Below are 19,755 nucleotides of genomic sequence, written 5' to 3' on the forward strand. Positions count from 1 at the left end.
ATCTAAGAGCTGGTAAGCTACAATATATTAAATTTTTGGGGGGCTGGATACACTGTAAAGTATGACTTGGGCTCCATTCACACTTTGGACATTAAAGTCGCATGACAAGTTGTTCCTCATGTTTTCCAATGATAACTATTATTATATGTGCAACTTATGGCTACGTTCACATCTAGGCGCTGCTATTTTCTAGGCGTTTTCCAGGCTTTTTCTTGGCATTTTTACAAGCGTTTTACAGGTAAAACGCCTGTAAAATGCTCTATCGCCTTTCCAGCAGTCTGTGGGGCAAAAACGTCTGTAATCTGACCAAAAAGAAGCTCATGTACTTTTTGGGAGCGTCAGGCGTTTTGCTCAAGGCGTCGAACGCTTAGATGTGAACAGGGGTCATTGAAATTAATAGGATTTGTCTTGTTGGGCATTTTTTGAGCTGATCCTTGGAGCTGAAAAACGCCCCAACACGCCTACATGTGAACGTAGCCTTAAGTTGCAGCAACTTCAGAGTAGTTCATGCACTACTTTGGTCCAATTTTCAATCCACTTGAGGGCCATAGACTTCAATGTTAGCTCCCAAAAGTTGCATTAACGTAATACCTGAATGTTATACAGTGCAGCAGTTGTTCATTATCACTTGTCAAAGCTAAAGTCATATCCAAGTTGCACCCATTCAGAGTTGCGTCAAAGTTGCACTCCAAAGTCGGCACAACTTTGGAGTCCTACAAGAATGAATGGAGCCTTAAACCTAGTTCTTCGTTTTGCATAGAGTAGGGAACAGTTAAAACCCACGTTTTTTTTTTCTGCGGTCTGTGCTCTACTCTGGAGATTTCCCTTCATTTTATGTTCCAGAGACACAACGGGAAGCTAGAAGAGATCTCTCAAAATTGTGCAGAATTGTCACCAGAAGAAGTGATGGTTGGTCAAACAGGAGGGGGAGAGAGAGAGAGAGAGAGGGTGTGATCTCCCCAGCAGGGCCATAGAAGGCCTTCCTATCAAAAGTATGCATTACATAGGGGTTGGTTTGCTAAAACTGGAGAGTGCAAAATCTGGTGCAGCTGTGGATGGTAGCCATTCAGCTTCTAACTTCAGCTTCTTCAATTGAAGGAGTTGTAAAGTCTCATGCAGTTTTTGAATTAGTGTGAAAAACCATCTTGGTTGCAGCTGCCCCCCAGACCCCCTATTATTCTTACCTGAACACAAAGTTCCGCGACAAGCACAAGCCCAGCAGCTCCAGCTGCTGTCTCAGGTCCTCATTGGATAGATTGATAGCAGCAGGAGCCATTGACTCCCGCTGCTGCCAATCAAATCCAGTGACACGAGAGCAGGGGTGATGCCAAGTCCTGCTGTCTGTGTCAATGGAAGCAGCAGCAGGACTTGGGAGCTTGCCCGCGCAGGTTCCCCCATGGAAAGCGGCTCTGTGGGGGCACCCGATGAAGAGGAGGAGCCAGAAGCGACACGGGGGCACCCCAGAAGAGGGGGATCGGGCCTGCTCTGTGCAAAACCCTTTCCCACAGCAGGTAAGTATAAAATGTTTGCCTTTTTTTGTTTGTTTTTTAAAACAATGAACGTTTTACAATTACTTTAAGCTTTGACAAGAAAACCTGGAAGCTGATTGGTTGCTATGCAGAGCTGCACCAGAGTTTGCACCCTCCAGTTTTAGTAAATCAAGAGCAGGGATCTCCAAACTACAGCCCTCCATCTGTTGCAGAACTACACATCCCATTAGGCATTGTAAATCTCTGACATTCACAGACATGACTAGGCATGATCGGAATTGTAGTCCCCGAAAAACTGGAGGGCCATAGTTTGCAGACCCCCGCCATAGAGGATGGCTGTCTTTTTTATCTCAACAGTCCAGTATTCTGCTGTATTCAGGGAGAAGTAATAAGCTATGGGGAGCCAGGCCTTGATTTTCTTTCCAGGCCACGCTCTTCATAAGTGCCGCCATCCTGCAGTAGTAGCGTGTTTAATTAGTAACCCGCCACATGTTGGTCTTGTGGACAAGATTTCCATAATCAGCCTGGCGGTAGTGACTGAAGGCGGCTATCACAAGTCCTTTTTACAACCGCCGTCATTGCAGTAATATTACGGGGCCTCTCCCTGCAATTGCAGCTAAATGACTTTATCTGATTGCAGGCTCAGCGGGTGAGCCAGCACACTCTTACACTTATATTGCAGAGGGCAAGCAGTGTAATTGTTCAGTGTAAAACGGTTTGCCTTGTGTGTGTTTACTGTAAACAAAAAAGAATCAACTCCTTGTGTCATAGGTACACAGCACTGAATTCTACCTGTGGTTACAGTCTGAACTGGAGTAACAAAATAGTGTTTCTGTTGTAATTTAATCTCAACAGGAGCCAAAGTGGTTGGGCAATAAAGAAGTTTGATAATGCAGCTGTCCACTTAATGCAGCTATTTTGAAGGATTAACCATTGTTGTTCCTGCCCTTTCCCTCATTTTATAAAGTAACTTTTCTTTCTCCAGTGTTTACAGAAACTGCTGCCAAATTTGAACTATTCACCTTATAAACACACCAGTTCTAAATCATTGAGCAAAAGCTTGGCTTATGTCCGCCCCAAGAGACCTTCCTTCCTTCATTGGACTCCACCAGCTTGCCTCTCACAATATAGTGAGGGTGAAGCCAAGCTGTCCATTACAACCTGCGTATAAAAACACTGATTGTATCCCTGTTGCAAAAATTAATTTCTTGCTGATTGCATTTTTAAACCATATTGTAGCAAATAGACTTCTGGAACAAATTTTAAAAATTACTATGATTTTATGTTTTAATAGGATTTGCAGGTCAAAACTGTGAGGAGAACATTGATGATTGTCCTGGACACAACTGCAAGAATGGAGGCACCTGTGTGGATGGTGTGAACACCTATAACTGCCAGTGTCTTCCAGAGTGGACTGGTAAGTCACATAAAAGGAACATCCAGGACCGGCCCTACCATGGGTCCCACTGGGTCCATTGGACCCAGACAGAACTTTGAGAGGGGTAGCAAACCCAAGAGGTGGGGGTCGGCAACCCATCAATAGCAGTCCACCTGTCAACTGCAAGCAGGTGATGGGTAGATTACGAACAGGTTCCTGCGCCGCTAACCACCTTCTAGCTGCCGGTCCTTCTTTCCCCACCCAGTCTCCAACCTCTTCAGCTGCGCCTGTCCCACTCTCTTCCATTATCTGCCTTCGCAAGCCCCCTCCGCCACTGTCATCAGTGAACAGTGGAGAGCAGGAGGCAGCTAAGCTCAGGACGGAGGGCAGGAGGAGGAGCTTCCCAAATTAACATTTGAAGTTAAACCGCAGATGATTGGTTGCTAGGACACAGGGCCGTCCTAAGCAACCAATCACCAGATTACTAATATGGAAAGTCACTCTGCTGGCTCACTCTCTTTGCCTCTGTCCAGAATGCTGCCTTCTTTTCTCGGCGGCAGGGTACGACACTGCTATGGGAGGGAAGGGGGGTGTTTGAGGGGGGCCAGAGGTCACTGCTATAAGGGAAAGGGGTCAGAGAACACAGCTGTGTGGGGGGATGATTTGAAGGGGGCAGAGGACACTGTTCTGGGCAGGTTCTCCCCCATAGCAGTGTCCTCTACCACCCTTCAAATCACCCCCTGATCCCTGCGCTCTGAGCCTAACGCACGCTCCTGATCCCAGCATTCTTAGGCTAATGCAGTCCGGATCCCCGCATTCTGAGAACAGCGTTTACAATTAATATTTAGTTTTAATTGTCATGAAATTAAAATAATGGATGTGGGGGGCCTTTTGATGGGCATGATTTATTTTGGGGGAAGGGGGGCAGCATTTAATTCTTGGACCCAGGCAGCACAATGTCTTGGGCCAGCCCTGGGAACATCGTGATTGGTCGTTTGGTCTTCAGTCAGGCAAATCAAACACAAGTTGGTGTAGTGAGATTCTAAAGCCTAGTACACACGCAACGATTATCGGCCGATCGATCGTCCGTCTTTTGTCCAGAGTGGTGTTTTGTTGGTTGGAATGTGCCTAGACTGCACACAAATTTTCTCGCCCGACAAAATTCTACTTCAGAAGTGATATCATGTGTTGGTTTGCTTTCTTTGTGTTCTTTCTTCTCTGAGCATGCCCAGTCTTGCTCATTAGATTTTTCCCTGTCAATCTGTACTGACTGCACGAAAATCGGCCGTGTTTTGACGACGGACAAAAATTTTATAGCCTGCACACCAGATTTTTTTCGGCCGAAAAGTCAGAGTCGGTTGTCGGAAGCATCATGCTAACAAGCCGAAAATCGGCAGATCGGTGGTCGGACGAAAATTCCCTGCCGATTTACGACGCGTGTGTACGAGTATTTCATGCATGGCATCATGCAACACTGTTGTCTTTAGGAAAAAGTATTATAGACTGTCTTTTCTTTTATGAAGTGTTTTGAACTTGTCCTGACCTGCCAGAGAATTGTGCCTCAACAAAAGCTACATAGATTTTACTGCCATTGAGGCCTTGATGAAAATGTCATCTATAAACTGTAACACTTAGTTTTAGCAACAACATTTTCCTTTTTATGAGTTTTTCAGGGCAGGAAATTCATTGCAGCTGGTAAATAACCTTACTAAGCATTTTCCTTCTTTGATTCGATAATTCTAATGGCAAGTCCTATTTGGTATGCCTCCTCTCTCTAGGCTACTAATCACAAATACCCACATAGGCCTCTATAAAATTGAGATGTTCCAAAGTAAAAAATCTAATGAACGCATACATTCCCTAAATTACACAGTTACATAAAGTTACATAGTGAGGTTGAGAAAAGACACCAGTCCATCCAGTTCAACCTATGGGTCTTCTCTCCAGAGAGAATAAGTTCAATGCTTGTAGTATTTCCTCATAGCTGAGATCCTCCAGTCCCTTTTATTAGGTTTGTGGCCCTTCACTGGCCTCTCTCCAGTTCCAGCTAATAGTAGTAAAGCAATTTTCATTGTCTTCCCTCATAGGCCAATACTGCACTGAAGATGTCGATGAATGTCAGTTGATGCCAAATGCTTGCCAGAATGGCGGTACATGCCACAACACCCATGGTACTTATAACTGCGTTTGTGTCAACGGCTGGACGGGAGAGGATTGCAGTGAAAATATTGATGACTGCGCCAATGCTGCTTGCAACAATGGAGCAACCTGCCATGATAGAGTTGCATCTTTCTATTGCGAGTGTCCACATGGACGCACAGGTGAGAACGAGCTGTCATGTATCATGCCAGAGGCCTAGAACATGGGGCTTCATTATTACATTTATTATTTTGTTTTCATGTGTTGGCTGGTCTTAACCAAACTCTCAGGCACACCACGTCAAATAAACTGTTTTGATGAGATACATTTTTTTTTTTTTTTTAAGGCCATCTAAATTAAGATGGTTGCTGCTTTTGATCAGTAAGAACAGAATTATAAGAGATGGGCTCTGTCAGTTCTAGATCTTTGCCTTTACACTGGCAAATGGAGTTTTTTCTGAGATAAACATTTTATAGATGTACTGTGTAGAAATCTCTGATGCTGGCATGGGGAAGTTCAATCAACAATTTATGACTCGCAGCCTAATAATTTTTAATGTTTGTGTGTCACAAAGGTGCTCATATTTTACCTAAGTCACCAATCCTATGAAAATAGTCACTACACACACACACACACTAAAGGAAGTCTATTGTGTGAAGGTGAGACCCAGTATGTAGTACAAGTACATGGGGTGACCTATACCCTGGCCAGGTGCAGTAGCCAACCTGAAAAAACTTATGACCAAAAGTTTGCAATTACTACACCATATTTGCTGGATGAAGGTTGCTTTATCAACAAAAATGTTACTACAACACACATGTACTGAGGAGTAGTCTTCTGTTCCAGTGTAAACTCTGAGCAAAGGAGAGTAACTAGCTAAATATTACACCTAAAAATGAATGTCCCCTCTCTTTAGGTCTTCTCTGTCACCTTGAAGATGCTTGTATCAGCAACCCATGCAATGAAGGCTCCAACTGTGATACCAACCCTGTCAATGGCAAAGCTATTTGCACTTGCCCATCTGGCTACAGCGGTCCTGCTTGCAATCACGATGTAGATGAGTGCTCGCTAGGTAAGGCATAGGCTTCAAATCTGATGTTCTGGTCAACATGGTTGTCTTTTTGTCCCGTTTACTAAAGCAGAAGAATATTAATAATGTCCCTTTATTGATCAGGTGCCAATCCATGTGAACATGCAGGAAAATGTATCAACACTCAGGGTTCTTTCCAATGCAACTGTCTCCCAGGCTACTCTGGGCCGAGGTGTGAAATTGATGTCAATGAATGTCTTTCAAACCCTTGTCAGAATGATGCTACGTGCCTTGACCAGATTGGTGAATTCCATTGTATCTGTATGCCAGGTACAAGCATTATATAATTGTCAGAAGCCTCAACTATGCAGTAACGTGTCTGTGTTTTACTTTACTTTAATTCTAATGTTTTCTGATTTTCAGGCTATGAAGGCACATACTGTGAAATCAATACAGATGAATGCTCCAGCAACCCCTGCTTACACAATGGCAAATGCATCGATAAAATCAACGAGTTTCACTGTGAATGCCCTACAGGTAAGAGAAGAGATCAATAAAGCGGCTTTGCTTTGCAAGGTTGCGGTTAATCTTCAGCCTTGGGCAGTTTTTTATCAGTTCTCAATAGGAGAATCTCTCTTCTCATCTGTTTTTTTTTTTTTTTCCCCTCTATCTTGCTGACGCTTGATTAGTAAGATAGTGAAATTTTCTGCTGGCTGGCATGAAATCACATTTCATTATTATTCTTAACTGCCAATATGAGGACCTTGTGTGGCCTGCACTCCCTGTGTAATGCCCCTTTCACACTTATGCTACCTAAAAGGTGCTAGATTTTACCGCAATTTTTATGCGATTTTGGCTGGACTTGAAGCAATGCCTATGTCTATTGACCTCAAAACGCATTCAAATCAGCCCAAAGTAGTGCAGGGACTACTTTGAAGTTGTTTCGACTTGAAGCTGCACAGATCTGAACGGTGCATTCAGAACGGTCATTGGAAATCATGGAGTGCGACTTGTCATGCAACGTTGCAGGATAAGTCGCACAAGTGTGAAAGGGGCCTAAAGTATATTCTGAAACCGCCATATTGGAGTGCTGTCAGACTGCAAAGGGAAATATTACTTGCTGGGTTTATCTTGGTTCTTGCTGCCTCTGATATCTTATAAGAATTTAAAGGAAACCAGTACTGAGAAAATGATGTGATGAGTTTAACAAGTACAGTGTCTGTACCTGTTTTAGTACGTTTTTCTATTTAATGCCACATTAGAATGACTCTGACAATCGTATGACTAAGAGGATTCAGCTTGGCATGCCAGGTTAATGGATTGTCTGGGGTTGGCACTAGAAGATACACAAAGCCATGTTATAAAATCTCAGTGGGATGATTATTATTATCGTTTTTTACCATTAGAATGCATTTTTTTTTTCATGAAACATCTGCTTTAATAACTGCAAAACATTTTAGCCTCAACTATTTACAGTGCCATATCCTTAGAATTATTAAAGCAAAGGATTCTATGCATTCATTTGATGTATGTGGGTGTGGACCCCAAAATAAGTCCCATCACAGTTACTCATTAAATGAACCAACCAATGCAGTTAAAAGCAGCGATTTGGATTTGTTTAGTTAGATTGTACATGCATATTTGATGCTGACCTCACTGGTTCCCTGTGAATAAAATGACTCCTGACTAATCATTGTTGGTTCAGGTCAGCAGCTTGAAAGATGGCGCTGGTCTGAACTAATCCGCTGCTTGGGATGGAAGGTTATAGCCAGCTAATCTTTGAAAGGGATAATGCTTTACCAAGGATTTAAATAAGATGTTGGGAATGCGCAGTCAGATGTTTATACCTATCATTTCCCCGTGTGGTCATCGCCATGGTAACGCACAGCAGGTTTCAAAATTTCTGAATAAAGAGCACACTTTGCCCTGTCTGGTCTGAGGGGATCAACAGAGCTGAAATCCCAGAGAAGCCATTGAGAGCATTCAAAGTGGGATTGTGGATGCAAAGCGTTTATTGAGAGACAGACCCTGGGCCAAGAGGCAGTTTACCGGCTTACAAACTGTGATGTGCAATGATAGCAAATAAAGTAGTGAAAAGATGGAAGACTTAATTCTGGCCTTTTTTTTCACCTTCTGGACTAATAATTTATAAAGATCCCAAAAATGACTAATTACACACAGAATTTTAAAGCACAATTCTTGTTCTAACAAACCTCACCTCCATTTATACTAATTGTAGCTTTTAGCTGTTGATCTATATTGTAGGAAAGGTTACATCAGTGCACTTTTTTTCTTCCCATAGGTTTCAATGGGCCCCAGTGTCAATATGATATTGATGAATGTGCCAGTACACCATGCAAGAATGGCGCCAAGTGTTTGGATGGGCCAAACACCTACACCTGCAAGTGTGCTGAAGGTAACACATCTGTTTTGTTGGTGCCTTTAAATTTAGTGGTGTGTGTTTTTTTTTTTTTTCTGTCTTACTATAATGACTTGGCGATTACCAATATGCATTTTCAGCTACGGGTGCCATCTTTGAGCAGTCTGCATGGAGTTTGTATGTTCTCCAGTGTTTCTGTGGATTTCTGGCCTCAACCATTTAATCATACTAACAGGTTAACTAGCCAGATTTAAAATAAATGCATTTATTGTACTGTGTCACTGACCAGAAACAAGCATGCAGCTAGCAAAGGGAGATATGAAGTCAGGATTTGGATTGCCTTAAAGTATTGCAGGTCTGGAACTTGAAGGGTACTGTGGCATTTGGATCAGCATGACAGCCAAGCACCTATAAGAGCCAGTTCACACATATGCGATGACAGACATTGCATGTGATTTGCAGCGCACTGCACGTAGTCGCGCAGAACTCTTTTTTTGGTCCACACCAGAATCGGATCGCATGGGTGTGACCAGGGACTAAAAAGTCTGTGATGCCAGCCTACATACATACTTGGTGTATGTTTCTTTTAAAGTATATCTAAAGCCAAAACCTTTTGTGTTTTTAAGTTTGGGGGGGGGGGGTTCTCCCTTTCTCCCTTTCTCCCTTTCTCCCTTTCTCTTGCCCTGGTCACCATTGTCACCTAAACAAAAAATGAAAATTTTAATGGTCACGGGAAAAGGGATAGAAGGCAAATCTTTCAATGAGGACTTGCCCTTGATTTTGAGTGACATCCTCTACCTTATGGCCGGAGTACACGAGTAGAATATCGCCCGATCATTCGACCACCGACTTATGAAAAAGTGTTCGTTGGTCGAAAACCTTGCCAACATACACGGCCGAATATCACCCGACCGTTGACCGCCGACCATCAAAACAGTGTTCAGCGTGATAGTGTTCTACAGATTTCAAATGAACGACCTTAACACCAATGTATAGAATATCGTTCATTCCCAAACGAGACGTATTTTCCGTTCACAATATCGATATCGCTCATTGATGGCTGGGCATTCGCTGAACGGAAATTTTCGGCTGATTTTCTTATCGTGTATTCCGGCCATTACTGTTGGGTGTCTGGGAGTAAACCTTTCCCCAACTTAAAAAAGACAATGGTTTAATCCACTTTTTATCCCCCAAAACAGGTTTTGCCTTTAGATAAAGATAACGATTGCACAGTCCTCTAGGGGCCATACAAAATTGAATGACAGTATAAATAAACACTTAATAAATCATTTCATCAGGAACCCATGTCTTTTTTTTTTTTTTTTTTTTAAATGGAGATTTGAGTTTAATATCTTAGGCAGTCAGATTGCAGAAAACCATGTTCTATGCAGTAATAGGCGGGAGACTATAAGCCAAGTAGCACTTTTGGAAAAGGATCTGTTGCAGCAGATGTCTCCGGCTCTGGTGTCACAATTAGAGCCAAAGCAGACAGCTTTCCAAGTGGAGTGCAGGGCAAAGGTGTCGCCAGCAAAGAGGCCTCCTATTCTTTTCTGCTTTTGTGCCTCATCCTTTTTTCCCTGGAGCTGTGAGCCTTTTCCATGCACAGACAAAAAAGACGCGGGAAAAAGTTTGGGGCAGCTTTAGAAAACAGCAAGGGCCTTTCAGGGCTGCGGGCGGAGCTGCTTCAATGACATGAGCCGAGAAAGAGGGATAATGGCGCTTTTGTTGTGCAGCTCATGCTGGAGATGGCTCACAGCTGAATAACTTCTAATCAGGCTCATATGAATGCCAGCAAGTGAGCTTTGAAAGCTGCTATATCCACTTTAAAGTATCTGGTAACAACATCAAAATGTTATATTTATGTATTTGCCATTTTATTTGTTTACATGCAACCACAGCAATAGAACCCATTACAATAGGTAGTGTTTTTTTTCTGTGTATGATGTGCATTTTTGACACATTAAATGCAGGTAATCAAAATCCTATTACCTTTTCATAGCGAATGCAGTATTTGACAAGAGCATCTGTCGCCATGAGCCCAAACTCTTTAATTTCCACCTGTTTTTTAAGATAAAGTTAAACTTGGAAACATCCTAGTTCTGCAGTTTGTACTGTAAAAGCACTTGGAAATAAAATGAATAATTTGTAAAGTTTCATAGATGTCTCCATGGAATATACTAAATTGGCTACTTAATTTTAAAGGATTCTTCTTTCTACATTTCGAAAAAAGTGATTGATTTTTGATTGCAGAGTTCAGGAGTCAGCCAGGCAGGCTCTAGAATCAACTGCATTAGAAGGCCGGGAATACCTCCTGGACTAGACCGAAAATAAGTGTTTAGAATTAAAACGAAAAAAATCTGGGAACAAGTCAATTTATTGTCACTTTGGTGACCCAACTTTTAATGTAACCGAGCGATACAGGTCTAATGTGTGATACTTCTGGTTTTCAGGTTTTACGGGAGGACACTGCGAGACTGACATAAATGACTGCCTCCCAGACCCCTGCCACTATGGTACCTGCATTGATGGCATTGCCACTTTTACCTGCCAGTGTACACCCGGGTTTATCGGACGGCTGTGTGACACTGACATTTATGAATGCCAAAGCATGCCTTGCCAGAACGGAGGGGAATGTGTCGATAAGGTTAACGGCTATGCATGCCAGTGCCTAAAGGGGACTTCAGGTAAGTGTCTTCATCTATCTGCCAGTGTTTACTTTTCCATTTGTTCTATTATATCGTAGCTGACTGAGAGACTGAGCACTAGCGAAATCTGCAATTTAGTTGATATTAATGTTTTTAACTTAACCCAAAAACACATTCTTATGCTGTATTCAAAGTATATATTCACAAGTTATAAAATTATAAATATATCCCTGCGCTCACAAATAATAATGCAAAAGCTTGTATATTTCTGCTACTTAAAATGTAGATATAAATAAAGGGAACTCTTATATCCATGCGATAATACACAATAAAGAATTCAGTAGCGCAAACAATAGCATAAATCGATGTATGAAATCTGTGAAAAACTCCAGTTGAAATTCATATAAATTACATGAAAATTTCCATAAAAAATTCAGTGGGGTTCATTAAAGAATAGGTCATTAAAACAAAATCGATGAGGAGTCCATCAAAGTATGTAAGGTGCAGAAATCAAATGTTCCAAAGTGACTGGAAGAACAAGACACCACCAGGACCACCACCGATAAGTGCTCTCACACCCAGTTTCGAGGCCACTCACCAGAAATGATTGCCTACCATTCTCATGGAAAGGCAAATCATGCTCTGATCCACTAGAACAGCTGATAAAATCCCCTCCTCATCGTTCACCGCATTAGTGTAGCAAGGCAGATATATATGTAATAAAATGATGTTACATAGGTGTACGTTTATGAAACTGAATTATTTTCTCAGTTCACTTCTCGGCAGTTCTCAGAAGAAAATGATCACCTCTGGCACCCTGTTTAGGAAGCGGAGAACTTCAGTTCTCACCGGGTGAACAGAGGAGAAGTGTTTCCTCGGAGAACGGCCGAGATCTGTGTACAAGTGAATGGGCTGCCTTGTAATCTCGTGAGACAAAGCGAGACTACCACACGAGAAAATCACTGGTGCCTGTTTATTAAGCAGTGATCGATTATCACTGCTGAATATATAATATATATATATAGCATACACATACGTGTGTGTGTGGCAAGGGAACATGATTACTGTGTTGGGGGGTCTAAACGAGGAAGAAGGAAGTCAATAATCTTCCTTCTTCCCCGATTCTGTTTTCTCTCCCCGATTCACCACCTCCAGGCTGGTGAATCCGGGAGTGTGAATTCTGGTACAGATCGCCAGTGAAGTGCGGAGATGGCAGTTTCATAAACTGGGCGTTTCTGTGTCAGTCAATGACAGATTCTCCATGTGTAGAGATGATCAGCGTAGAACATGTTCTCCCCCGATCATCTCTGTTTCATAAACCGAAAATTTTCAGAAATGAGCTGCGATCAGCAGGATCACTGCTCATCTCGGTTTCATAAAAGTACACCATAGTGTGATAACGTTCTGACACTTGATTTTTCTTTAGTTAACAGATCAATTGCACTCACATTAAAAAAACAATCAAAAAGCTTTGGTAGACACCCAGACGATCAGAACCCAGTAGGGCTTGTTTCCCCCTTCTGGATTCTGATTGTTTGGGATCTCAGTAAGAAAATCTGTTCTCAGCTTCCTTGACAGCTGTGCAACTGAGACACGTGCGTTGTGCAAATATTCAGGGAATACCATGCGGAGGTACATAGTAAAGCCTGTGTGTGCATGCATAGGTAAGGCTAGGTCTTGTCACAGTGAAGACCTTACAAGAGAATTAATCTTTAAACGCAAAACAAGGACAGTTTTTCATGTGTAGTATTTCATGTGTAGATCTGCATTTGTCCAAGTATGAAAAATTCTAGACCATGGGTGTCCAACCTTTTGGCTTCTCTGGGCCACATTGAGTGTAGAGAAATTTTCTCGGGCCGCATATTAATATATACTATAGTTAAGGTATATAAGTAATAAAATGCCGCCGCGCCCCTTGCACTAATTTAACACAACTAGAGGATGATCAAATAAAATGGAATCAGTATACAGAGGTTTACTTCTTCTAAAAGCTATTAAAGGAACACTCTAACCACCATGACCACTTCAGTGATTTGAAGTGGTCATGGTGGTAGGAGTCAGAAACACTGCACATGTTCCCCTACCCCCTCTGAGGCAGCCTCTGCCTACCATTAGTTGGAAGCTGCTGTGGCCATGCCCCCGACCTGACTTCCTTCCTCCCCAGCAAAAAAAAAAATTGTCAGGGGACAGTGGGCCGCATTGCCTGAGGTTCTGGGCCGCAGGTTGGACATGCCTGTTCTAGACCCTTCTTTTTTTCTTTTTTTTTTTTTTTAGCAATACAATGCAAATGTAGCAGGAGCTTTCAGTAACCCAAAGTGACTCTTAACTGTTTGTTTTAAAGGGCTCACTGCAAAGCAAACAATTATTGTCCTGCTGCCTGCACCAATGCATTCTTCAGCCTCCCTTATGGGCTTGTTGGGTGCCTGTTTCCCCTCACTGCGCTCTGTGGTTCTTTTGGCAAGTCTCTACATCAGTATTGTGAAGTAGAAGTTTGCAGATAAAACCACAGAATACATCAGATGACACTGGTATCTGACACTCCCAGGGGGGGATGCAGAAGATTTTTCTGCATGATTTTTTTCCTTGATCACAGCAGTCGATGGTAGGTAATAAGGTTTTCTTTGTACGGAGGATTCCCTAAACCTTTTAAAATCATAGTGAGTCACTTCAAATGTGCATCTACAGGAGACTAAAAAGTGGTTGCTTTTGAAGTACAGCTGTTTTTTGCTTAAATTTTTAACAAGCTACACATAAAAAAAATATTTTCTCCTTGGTCCCAGTGACAACTAGTAAAATGTGTCCAATATGAAAAAAAGAGAGTTCTATGACCAACGGCTTTTTTTTTTTTTTAAGGTATAAACTGTGAGATCAATTTGGATGACTGCGCCAGCAACCCATGTGACTCTGGCAAATGCATTGATAAGATTGACGGCTATGAATGTGCCTGTGAACCAGGATACACAGGTAATGTGTTCAATTGAATCGTTTAAGTGGCCGTACATGATCTGTTTAGATTTACCATAACTATATGTAATATGAAGGCATATCTAAACATCCTATTTAATTTGTATACAATCTGGTAAGCCCCCAGTCTAAAGACATACAACAGATTGCACAATTAGTACATCCTATCCAGTAATGTGTTGTCTCTTTTAGAAAGCAGGTGGACAGAGTTTTTTTGTTTCTTCTTCTTTATCTCTCTATCAGAGCTTGTATTTAAATGGAGAAGGGAAACCTCATATTGTTTTTCTGCTTAGTTTATAGTTATGAGGCCTCAGTTAGTCACAGGAAGTGGTGTGTGAACCCAGGTGGATGGAGGATTGCTGTAGGGAGTGAAGTTTGCCATTAGGGATTCCAGACTATTCAGCTCAGGTATAGGATCAGGTTTCTAAGCTCGTCTGACTGGTGTGTGGTTAGGGGAAGCTAATGGGATTCCTTAATTAAGCAAGACCCCTTTCTATGGCTCACCGATCACCTGTGCAGAGCCTAAATGTATAGAACTCTTCTCACTGTCCCTCATCTGTCCTGTGATCAATAGACGCTTTTATTTCGGTGTGTACGTCCCATCGGAGGCCTCTAACAGGAGAATAGGAGCAAAAGGTAACTCGAGGAATAGAAAAGACAAGCCTAATGCAAAACAAGTTCATTCTATGATATATTGCATTGCTTCTTTGGTAACTTAGGATCTAAATTCCACGTTTTTTAATTTGAGTGATTGCTAGACAAAACCTCAACATAGCAACAAAAATGTGCCAACGGAAGAATCGCGTAATTGGCAGCAGTTACAAACCTAGAGAATATTTGAAAAATAAAAGTAGGAACCACACCTCCACTTTTGCATGTCTTGCCCCTCTGTGGTGGGTGGGCAGAGACAAATTATTCAGCTTGAATAAAATTACAAATTTCCAAAGCCAGCAGCTATTTAAGTTATTCAGCATGTTGGATTTAAGTGAAAAGCTAGTATATGTATTTACAAGTAGAAATATAATAGATTCCAGGTTATACTTTGAGATCTAACCACCAAAAAATGTTTTTGTCTAATTCAATATGCCTTTTTCTACAGGAAAAATGTGTAATGTGAACATTGATGAATGTGCCAGCAACCCATGCAGCCATGGAGGGACCTGTGAAGACCTTGTCAATGGCTTCAAGTGTACCTGTCCTGAGGGCTTCCAAGGACATACGTGTATGTCCGAAGTGGATGAGTGCCGCAGCAACCCTTGCATCCATGGAACATGCCACGATGGGGTCAACGGGTAATTTGACAATCATATAAGGCTATGTAGAGGGAGTTTATTATAAGTCTGAGGTTTCGTTTTTCCTTAACAAATTTTCCCTTTGAATGTTTGAAGTGTATATGTGAATGTTAGTCTGGAAATAGGTGCAGTGTCTTCTATTGTATTTTATGTTTCAGCGGTGACTGTTTATTGTCTGCTTTTAAAGGTACAAGTGTGATTGTGACTCGGGCTGGAGTGGCACTAACTGTGACATTAACAACAATGAATGTGACTCCAATCCCTGTATGAACCAAGGCACCTGCAAGGACATGACTAGCGGCTACATCTGTTCATGTAGAGAAGGATTCACCGGTGGGTATGAGAACTTAACCAAGTGCACAAAGCAGTTTTGTAGAGCAAACGTGAGAGAAATGTACATGACTGTTTAATGTATAAACTTGTGGCATTGGATGAATCAGTGGACAGTGTATGCATACAAATGGTTCATATAATTAGCTCAGTGGAAAGTTGTTCACAAAAGACATGAGGTCATTCTTCGTTGCAGGAGGAACATCTGCATATTGAAAGAGTTCTTTACTGTAACAGCTGTGAAAATGTAGAAAGGTTTTCCACAGGACATAGTTCTAGCAAAGTCTGTAGGTTGCTTTGTGAAAGGCTTGGATGTGTTTCTAAATGCAGAAAATATCAATGGCTACTAATATTTATAAGAAATAACACTGTAGAATATTTATCTAGGAATTACTTTTATGAGGAAATTGGACAAACTTTAAGGGTTTTCTGTTTTTTTTTTTTTCTTTATTTATTAATAATCGACAAGTGTCTTTTTTTTTTTTTTTATCCCAATGATGTATCTATGTATCATTTTCTGTTCTCACAGGAGTAAACTGCCAGACCAACATTAATGAATGTGCTTCAAATCCTTGCCTAAACCAAGGCACATGCATAGACGGAGTTGCCGGATACAAGTGCATTTGCCCGCTCCCGTATACTGGTAAGTCACCAATCCAGGAAAGATCCTTCATCTTTTAAAGTAACATTAAAGCATAAAAATGTGGTGATGATGAATTGCCAATGTTAAAGTCATTCATTGCTGCCTCCTTGTTGCATAAATTGGAGCTGGGTTGACACGGTCTTCTTTTACTACTTGTCACTGGTGGGCCTCTCAGTAGTGTTCTCTCTCAGTAGATAGCATTTTCTTCAGTGAAAAACAGCCTCATCACTGCCAATGTGATTTCCAGGCGTTTTGACCTCCAGAAATTAAATGGTTTTTGTATGCAAGAAGCTGTGATCAGGCATTCTCTGCATATATTATTATCTTGCTGCAAAAGACCCAATAATTGCTAGTGAATGAGTAAGTCACAGCTTGAGTTGGGAAGCCATATCAGAAAGAATGGTTCATGCATGATTCCCTTCCCAACAGCCAGTTGCAGCCTCATTTCCTGGGAGAAATAGTGGACAGGTGAGCTTTGAGTCTTATTGATCATGGGCTTTATCCATGACATGTGTAAAAGAGAAAGTCATCCCTTTTTGAAAAAAAAAAAAAAGTCAAGCCTTGTTTTCCGGGCAGCGTTCATTGTTCTGCCCTTACGAAATAAGAGGAAAATATTTTGCTTGGAAAAGACGATGAGTCTCGTGCTGTTTTTCCAGCAACATTTTTTACATTGTTTTTCATGAAAACAGGCTGAAATCCTCTCTGGAAATCCTTCCGAGATACTTTCAGGGGCCTCTGGGTGGAAAAATCGCCTCTGCGCATACTTTGTTCTGCTCTTTTGACAGCAACAGAGGCCAACAACCACAGTACCCATTCTGGCCTCCATGGGGCGGATAAGGGTTATTTTGACAGATATGCAATGGCTGGGAACTGGTCCCAGTCAGATCCTGCATGTTCGCTTCCTGCTTCCCCTTCCATTAATATGGCCGTACGGACAATTGCAGGAAGCCGCAATGAATTTCCTGACTGATCCTGATCTCCATGGCAACAAAAAGGATCATGGAGTTTTTGGAAAGTGGCCACTGCTGCCTAGGGAAAGAGAGTAGCTAAAAGAAAAATAAGTTACCTGCTATTTAATAACCACACATGCTTGCATGCAGACCTAAATATGTTTTCATGTATTATTGCGTAATAGTTATGTGTTCAGTCCATACAAAATTCATATTTTGGTGCATGGAAGTTGCTGGAAGTATAAACACCCTTGAAATCTCTTGGTGACTATTGGTGAAATCTATGTCCTAAGTTCTCAGGTCTACATGCCTGCTGTTCCTTTTATGGTCTCCTTCCAGCTTTGCAGGGTTTTCATTTATTTTTCATTCTCAAGAATGTAGCAGGAGTGCTTGAAACACTAATTATCAGTCTGGAAGCTGTAGCCCAAATTTTTTGGAGAGATTATAAAAGGATTTAACTGCAAAAAAAAGAAAAGAAGAGCGCGCACGGCCACCCTAGCAGAACACCATTTATTAAAGAAGTAAAAAAAGCTGAAGATGTACAGACTCACATTCTGGAAATAGACATCAGGCAGATCGAATTCATAACAGCATGTCAGTAGCCCTCTCCTAATATACAGCCACACGCCGCCAACCGCCACCCGCTCTCTCTCCAGTCCGCAGGCGACGACTTCCAGGAGTACTCGCATCCGACTCTGACCCTGCAGGCTGGAGTGCGCCTGCACCCGGACCAGCCGGCCCTGTGTCGAATGACTTGGAGAGAGGCCTACGGAGACCACAGGCAAAGGCAAAGACCTCAATCTACACAATCTTGGTTGCTAAGACAATGTGTTTCGGAGGCGTGGCCTCCTTCAGGTCCCGCCTTTGCTGGTGCCCTACTACTATTTAAATGCACTAGCCCATCCCCTCACTGCCATCTTAAAGGGTAACCAACTCAAAATTTACATTGGTAGGGGGACCAACAATAGCAGATTAGTACCACCATAGTAACCTAAATCTTTCATCAAAGAATAAATTATTCAAAAGTAATAATTCAATTCTTTGATGAAATATTTGTTACTATGGTGGTACTAATCTGTTATCCCCCTACTAATGTGAATTTTCAGTCTCCGTAGGCCTCTCTCCATGTCATCGGGCATGGCGCCGGCTGGACCGGGTGCAGGTGCACTCCAGCCTGCAGGCTCATAGTCGGATGTGAGTACTCCCGGACGTCATCGCCTGCGGACTGGAGAGAGAGCAGGTGGCGGTTTGCGGCGTGTGGCTGTATATAGGAGAGGGCTACTGACATGCTGTTATGAATTACATGTGCTTGATGTCTATTTCCAGAATGTGAGTCTCTACATCTTAAGCTTTTTTTACTTCTTAAATAAACGGTGTTCTGCTAGGGCGGCTGTGCGCTCTCTTCTTTCCTTTTTTCTGCAGTTGATCACCACCCAGTGGAGGGTAGGGTGAGCTGCAACGCCCCATCATTGAAATCTGTGTGTTTTTAAAAGGATCACCAGCCTGGGTAGATGAGTTGTGGATCAGCGCATGAACTGGTAAATTGTTTCAGTGTATAAAAGGATTTAATTCTGTCTGGCTTTACTGCTATCTATATTTTCATCGAAGACATTTTTACTCATTTGACAGTTGTCACTGAAACAAGAGAAAATCTCCCGATGGGGGCATCTTTCTTGGTACAGATGCAACTTGTTAAAATTTCCTCAGTCATGTACAATGGCATGAAGTGACACAGCAATAAAACCCAGACAGAGATACTTGTCTATTCCTTAAGCCATAAAAAAAGCTCTAAGTTGATCTGCTTTTCTGTTTGCTATATAGCTTTTTTATTTGCTCAGCATACTGAGGTAAAGCTTGCTTTCTTGCCAGGGGAAACATGTGAAGATGTTCTGGCACCTTGTGGTATCAGCCCATGTAAGAATGGAGGAAGATGTCAGGAGTCGGAAGACTATGAAAGCTTTTCCTGCATATGTCCTATGGGATGGCAAGGTTTGTGAATAAATCCATTTATGAATTCACTTGCATCACAATACTGATCAAGTAATAAAAAAACTAAAGCTGATGACTTCTCAATAGGAGTTCGCTTATAGTATGTGTACTATGGTCCTTTAGATGATAGTTATATTAGTTATTGTTCAAAGACCTAGATATTTGGATGGAAAGTCTTGCAGTTCTTTTAATCTTCCACCTGTAACCCAAATGTTGTTCCAAAAAATAAAAACTCTTTAATGCCACAATCAAAATGTACTCCTACTTTTCCCTTCTTTGTAAACCAGTCCATCTTCTCCCCAGGGCAAACCTGTGAGATTGACATCAATGAATGTGTGAAAAACCCTTGCCGAAACAGTGCTTTGTGCCAGAACACTAACGGAAGTTACAAATGCAACTGTAAACCTGGTTACACCGGCAGAAACTGCGAGACGGACATCAATGACTGTTTGCCAAGTGAGTATCACTTGATTGGTTCTGTTACCCTTTAAGAGAATTCTGTTGTGTCCAGACATTACACCAATT

The 19,755-nt window shown here is 41.9% G+C and overlaps 1 protein-coding gene across 1 annotated transcript in view; it reads left to right on the forward strand.

The window, feature by feature from the left end:
- NOTCH1 (notch receptor 1) overlaps positions 1–19,755 on the forward strand; it is a 97,691-nt gene that overhangs the window by 61,106 nt on the left and 16,830 nt on the right. Inside the window, exons 5-17 of the mRNA XM_082263647.1 lie at positions 2,785–2,907; positions 4,956–5,189; positions 5,924–6,079; positions 6,182–6,367; positions 6,461–6,574; positions 8,340–8,453; positions 10,868–11,101; positions 13,916–14,026; positions 15,126–15,318; positions 15,506–15,651; positions 16,178–16,291; positions 19,111–19,230; positions 19,534–19,686. Of these exons, the coding sequence (XP_082119773.1) occupies positions 2,785–2,907; positions 4,956–5,189; positions 5,924–6,079; positions 6,182–6,367; positions 6,461–6,574; positions 8,340–8,453; positions 10,868–11,101; positions 13,916–14,026; positions 15,126–15,318; positions 15,506–15,651; positions 16,178–16,291; positions 19,111–19,230; positions 19,534–19,686 (1,998 nt within the window). The remainder of the gene's footprint in view (positions 1–2,784; positions 2,908–4,955; positions 5,190–5,923; positions 6,080–6,181; positions 6,368–6,460; positions 6,575–8,339; positions 8,454–10,867; positions 11,102–13,915; positions 14,027–15,125; positions 15,319–15,505; positions 15,652–16,177; positions 16,292–19,110; positions 19,231–19,533; positions 19,687–19,755) is intronic.

The sequence above is a fragment of the Pelophylax lessonae genome (genome assembly GCF_965119305.1).
Source record: "Pelophylax lessonae genome assembly, chromosome: 7".
Lineage (NCBI taxonomy): Eukaryota > Metazoa > Chordata > Amphibia > Anura > Ranidae > Pelophylax > Pelophylax lessonae.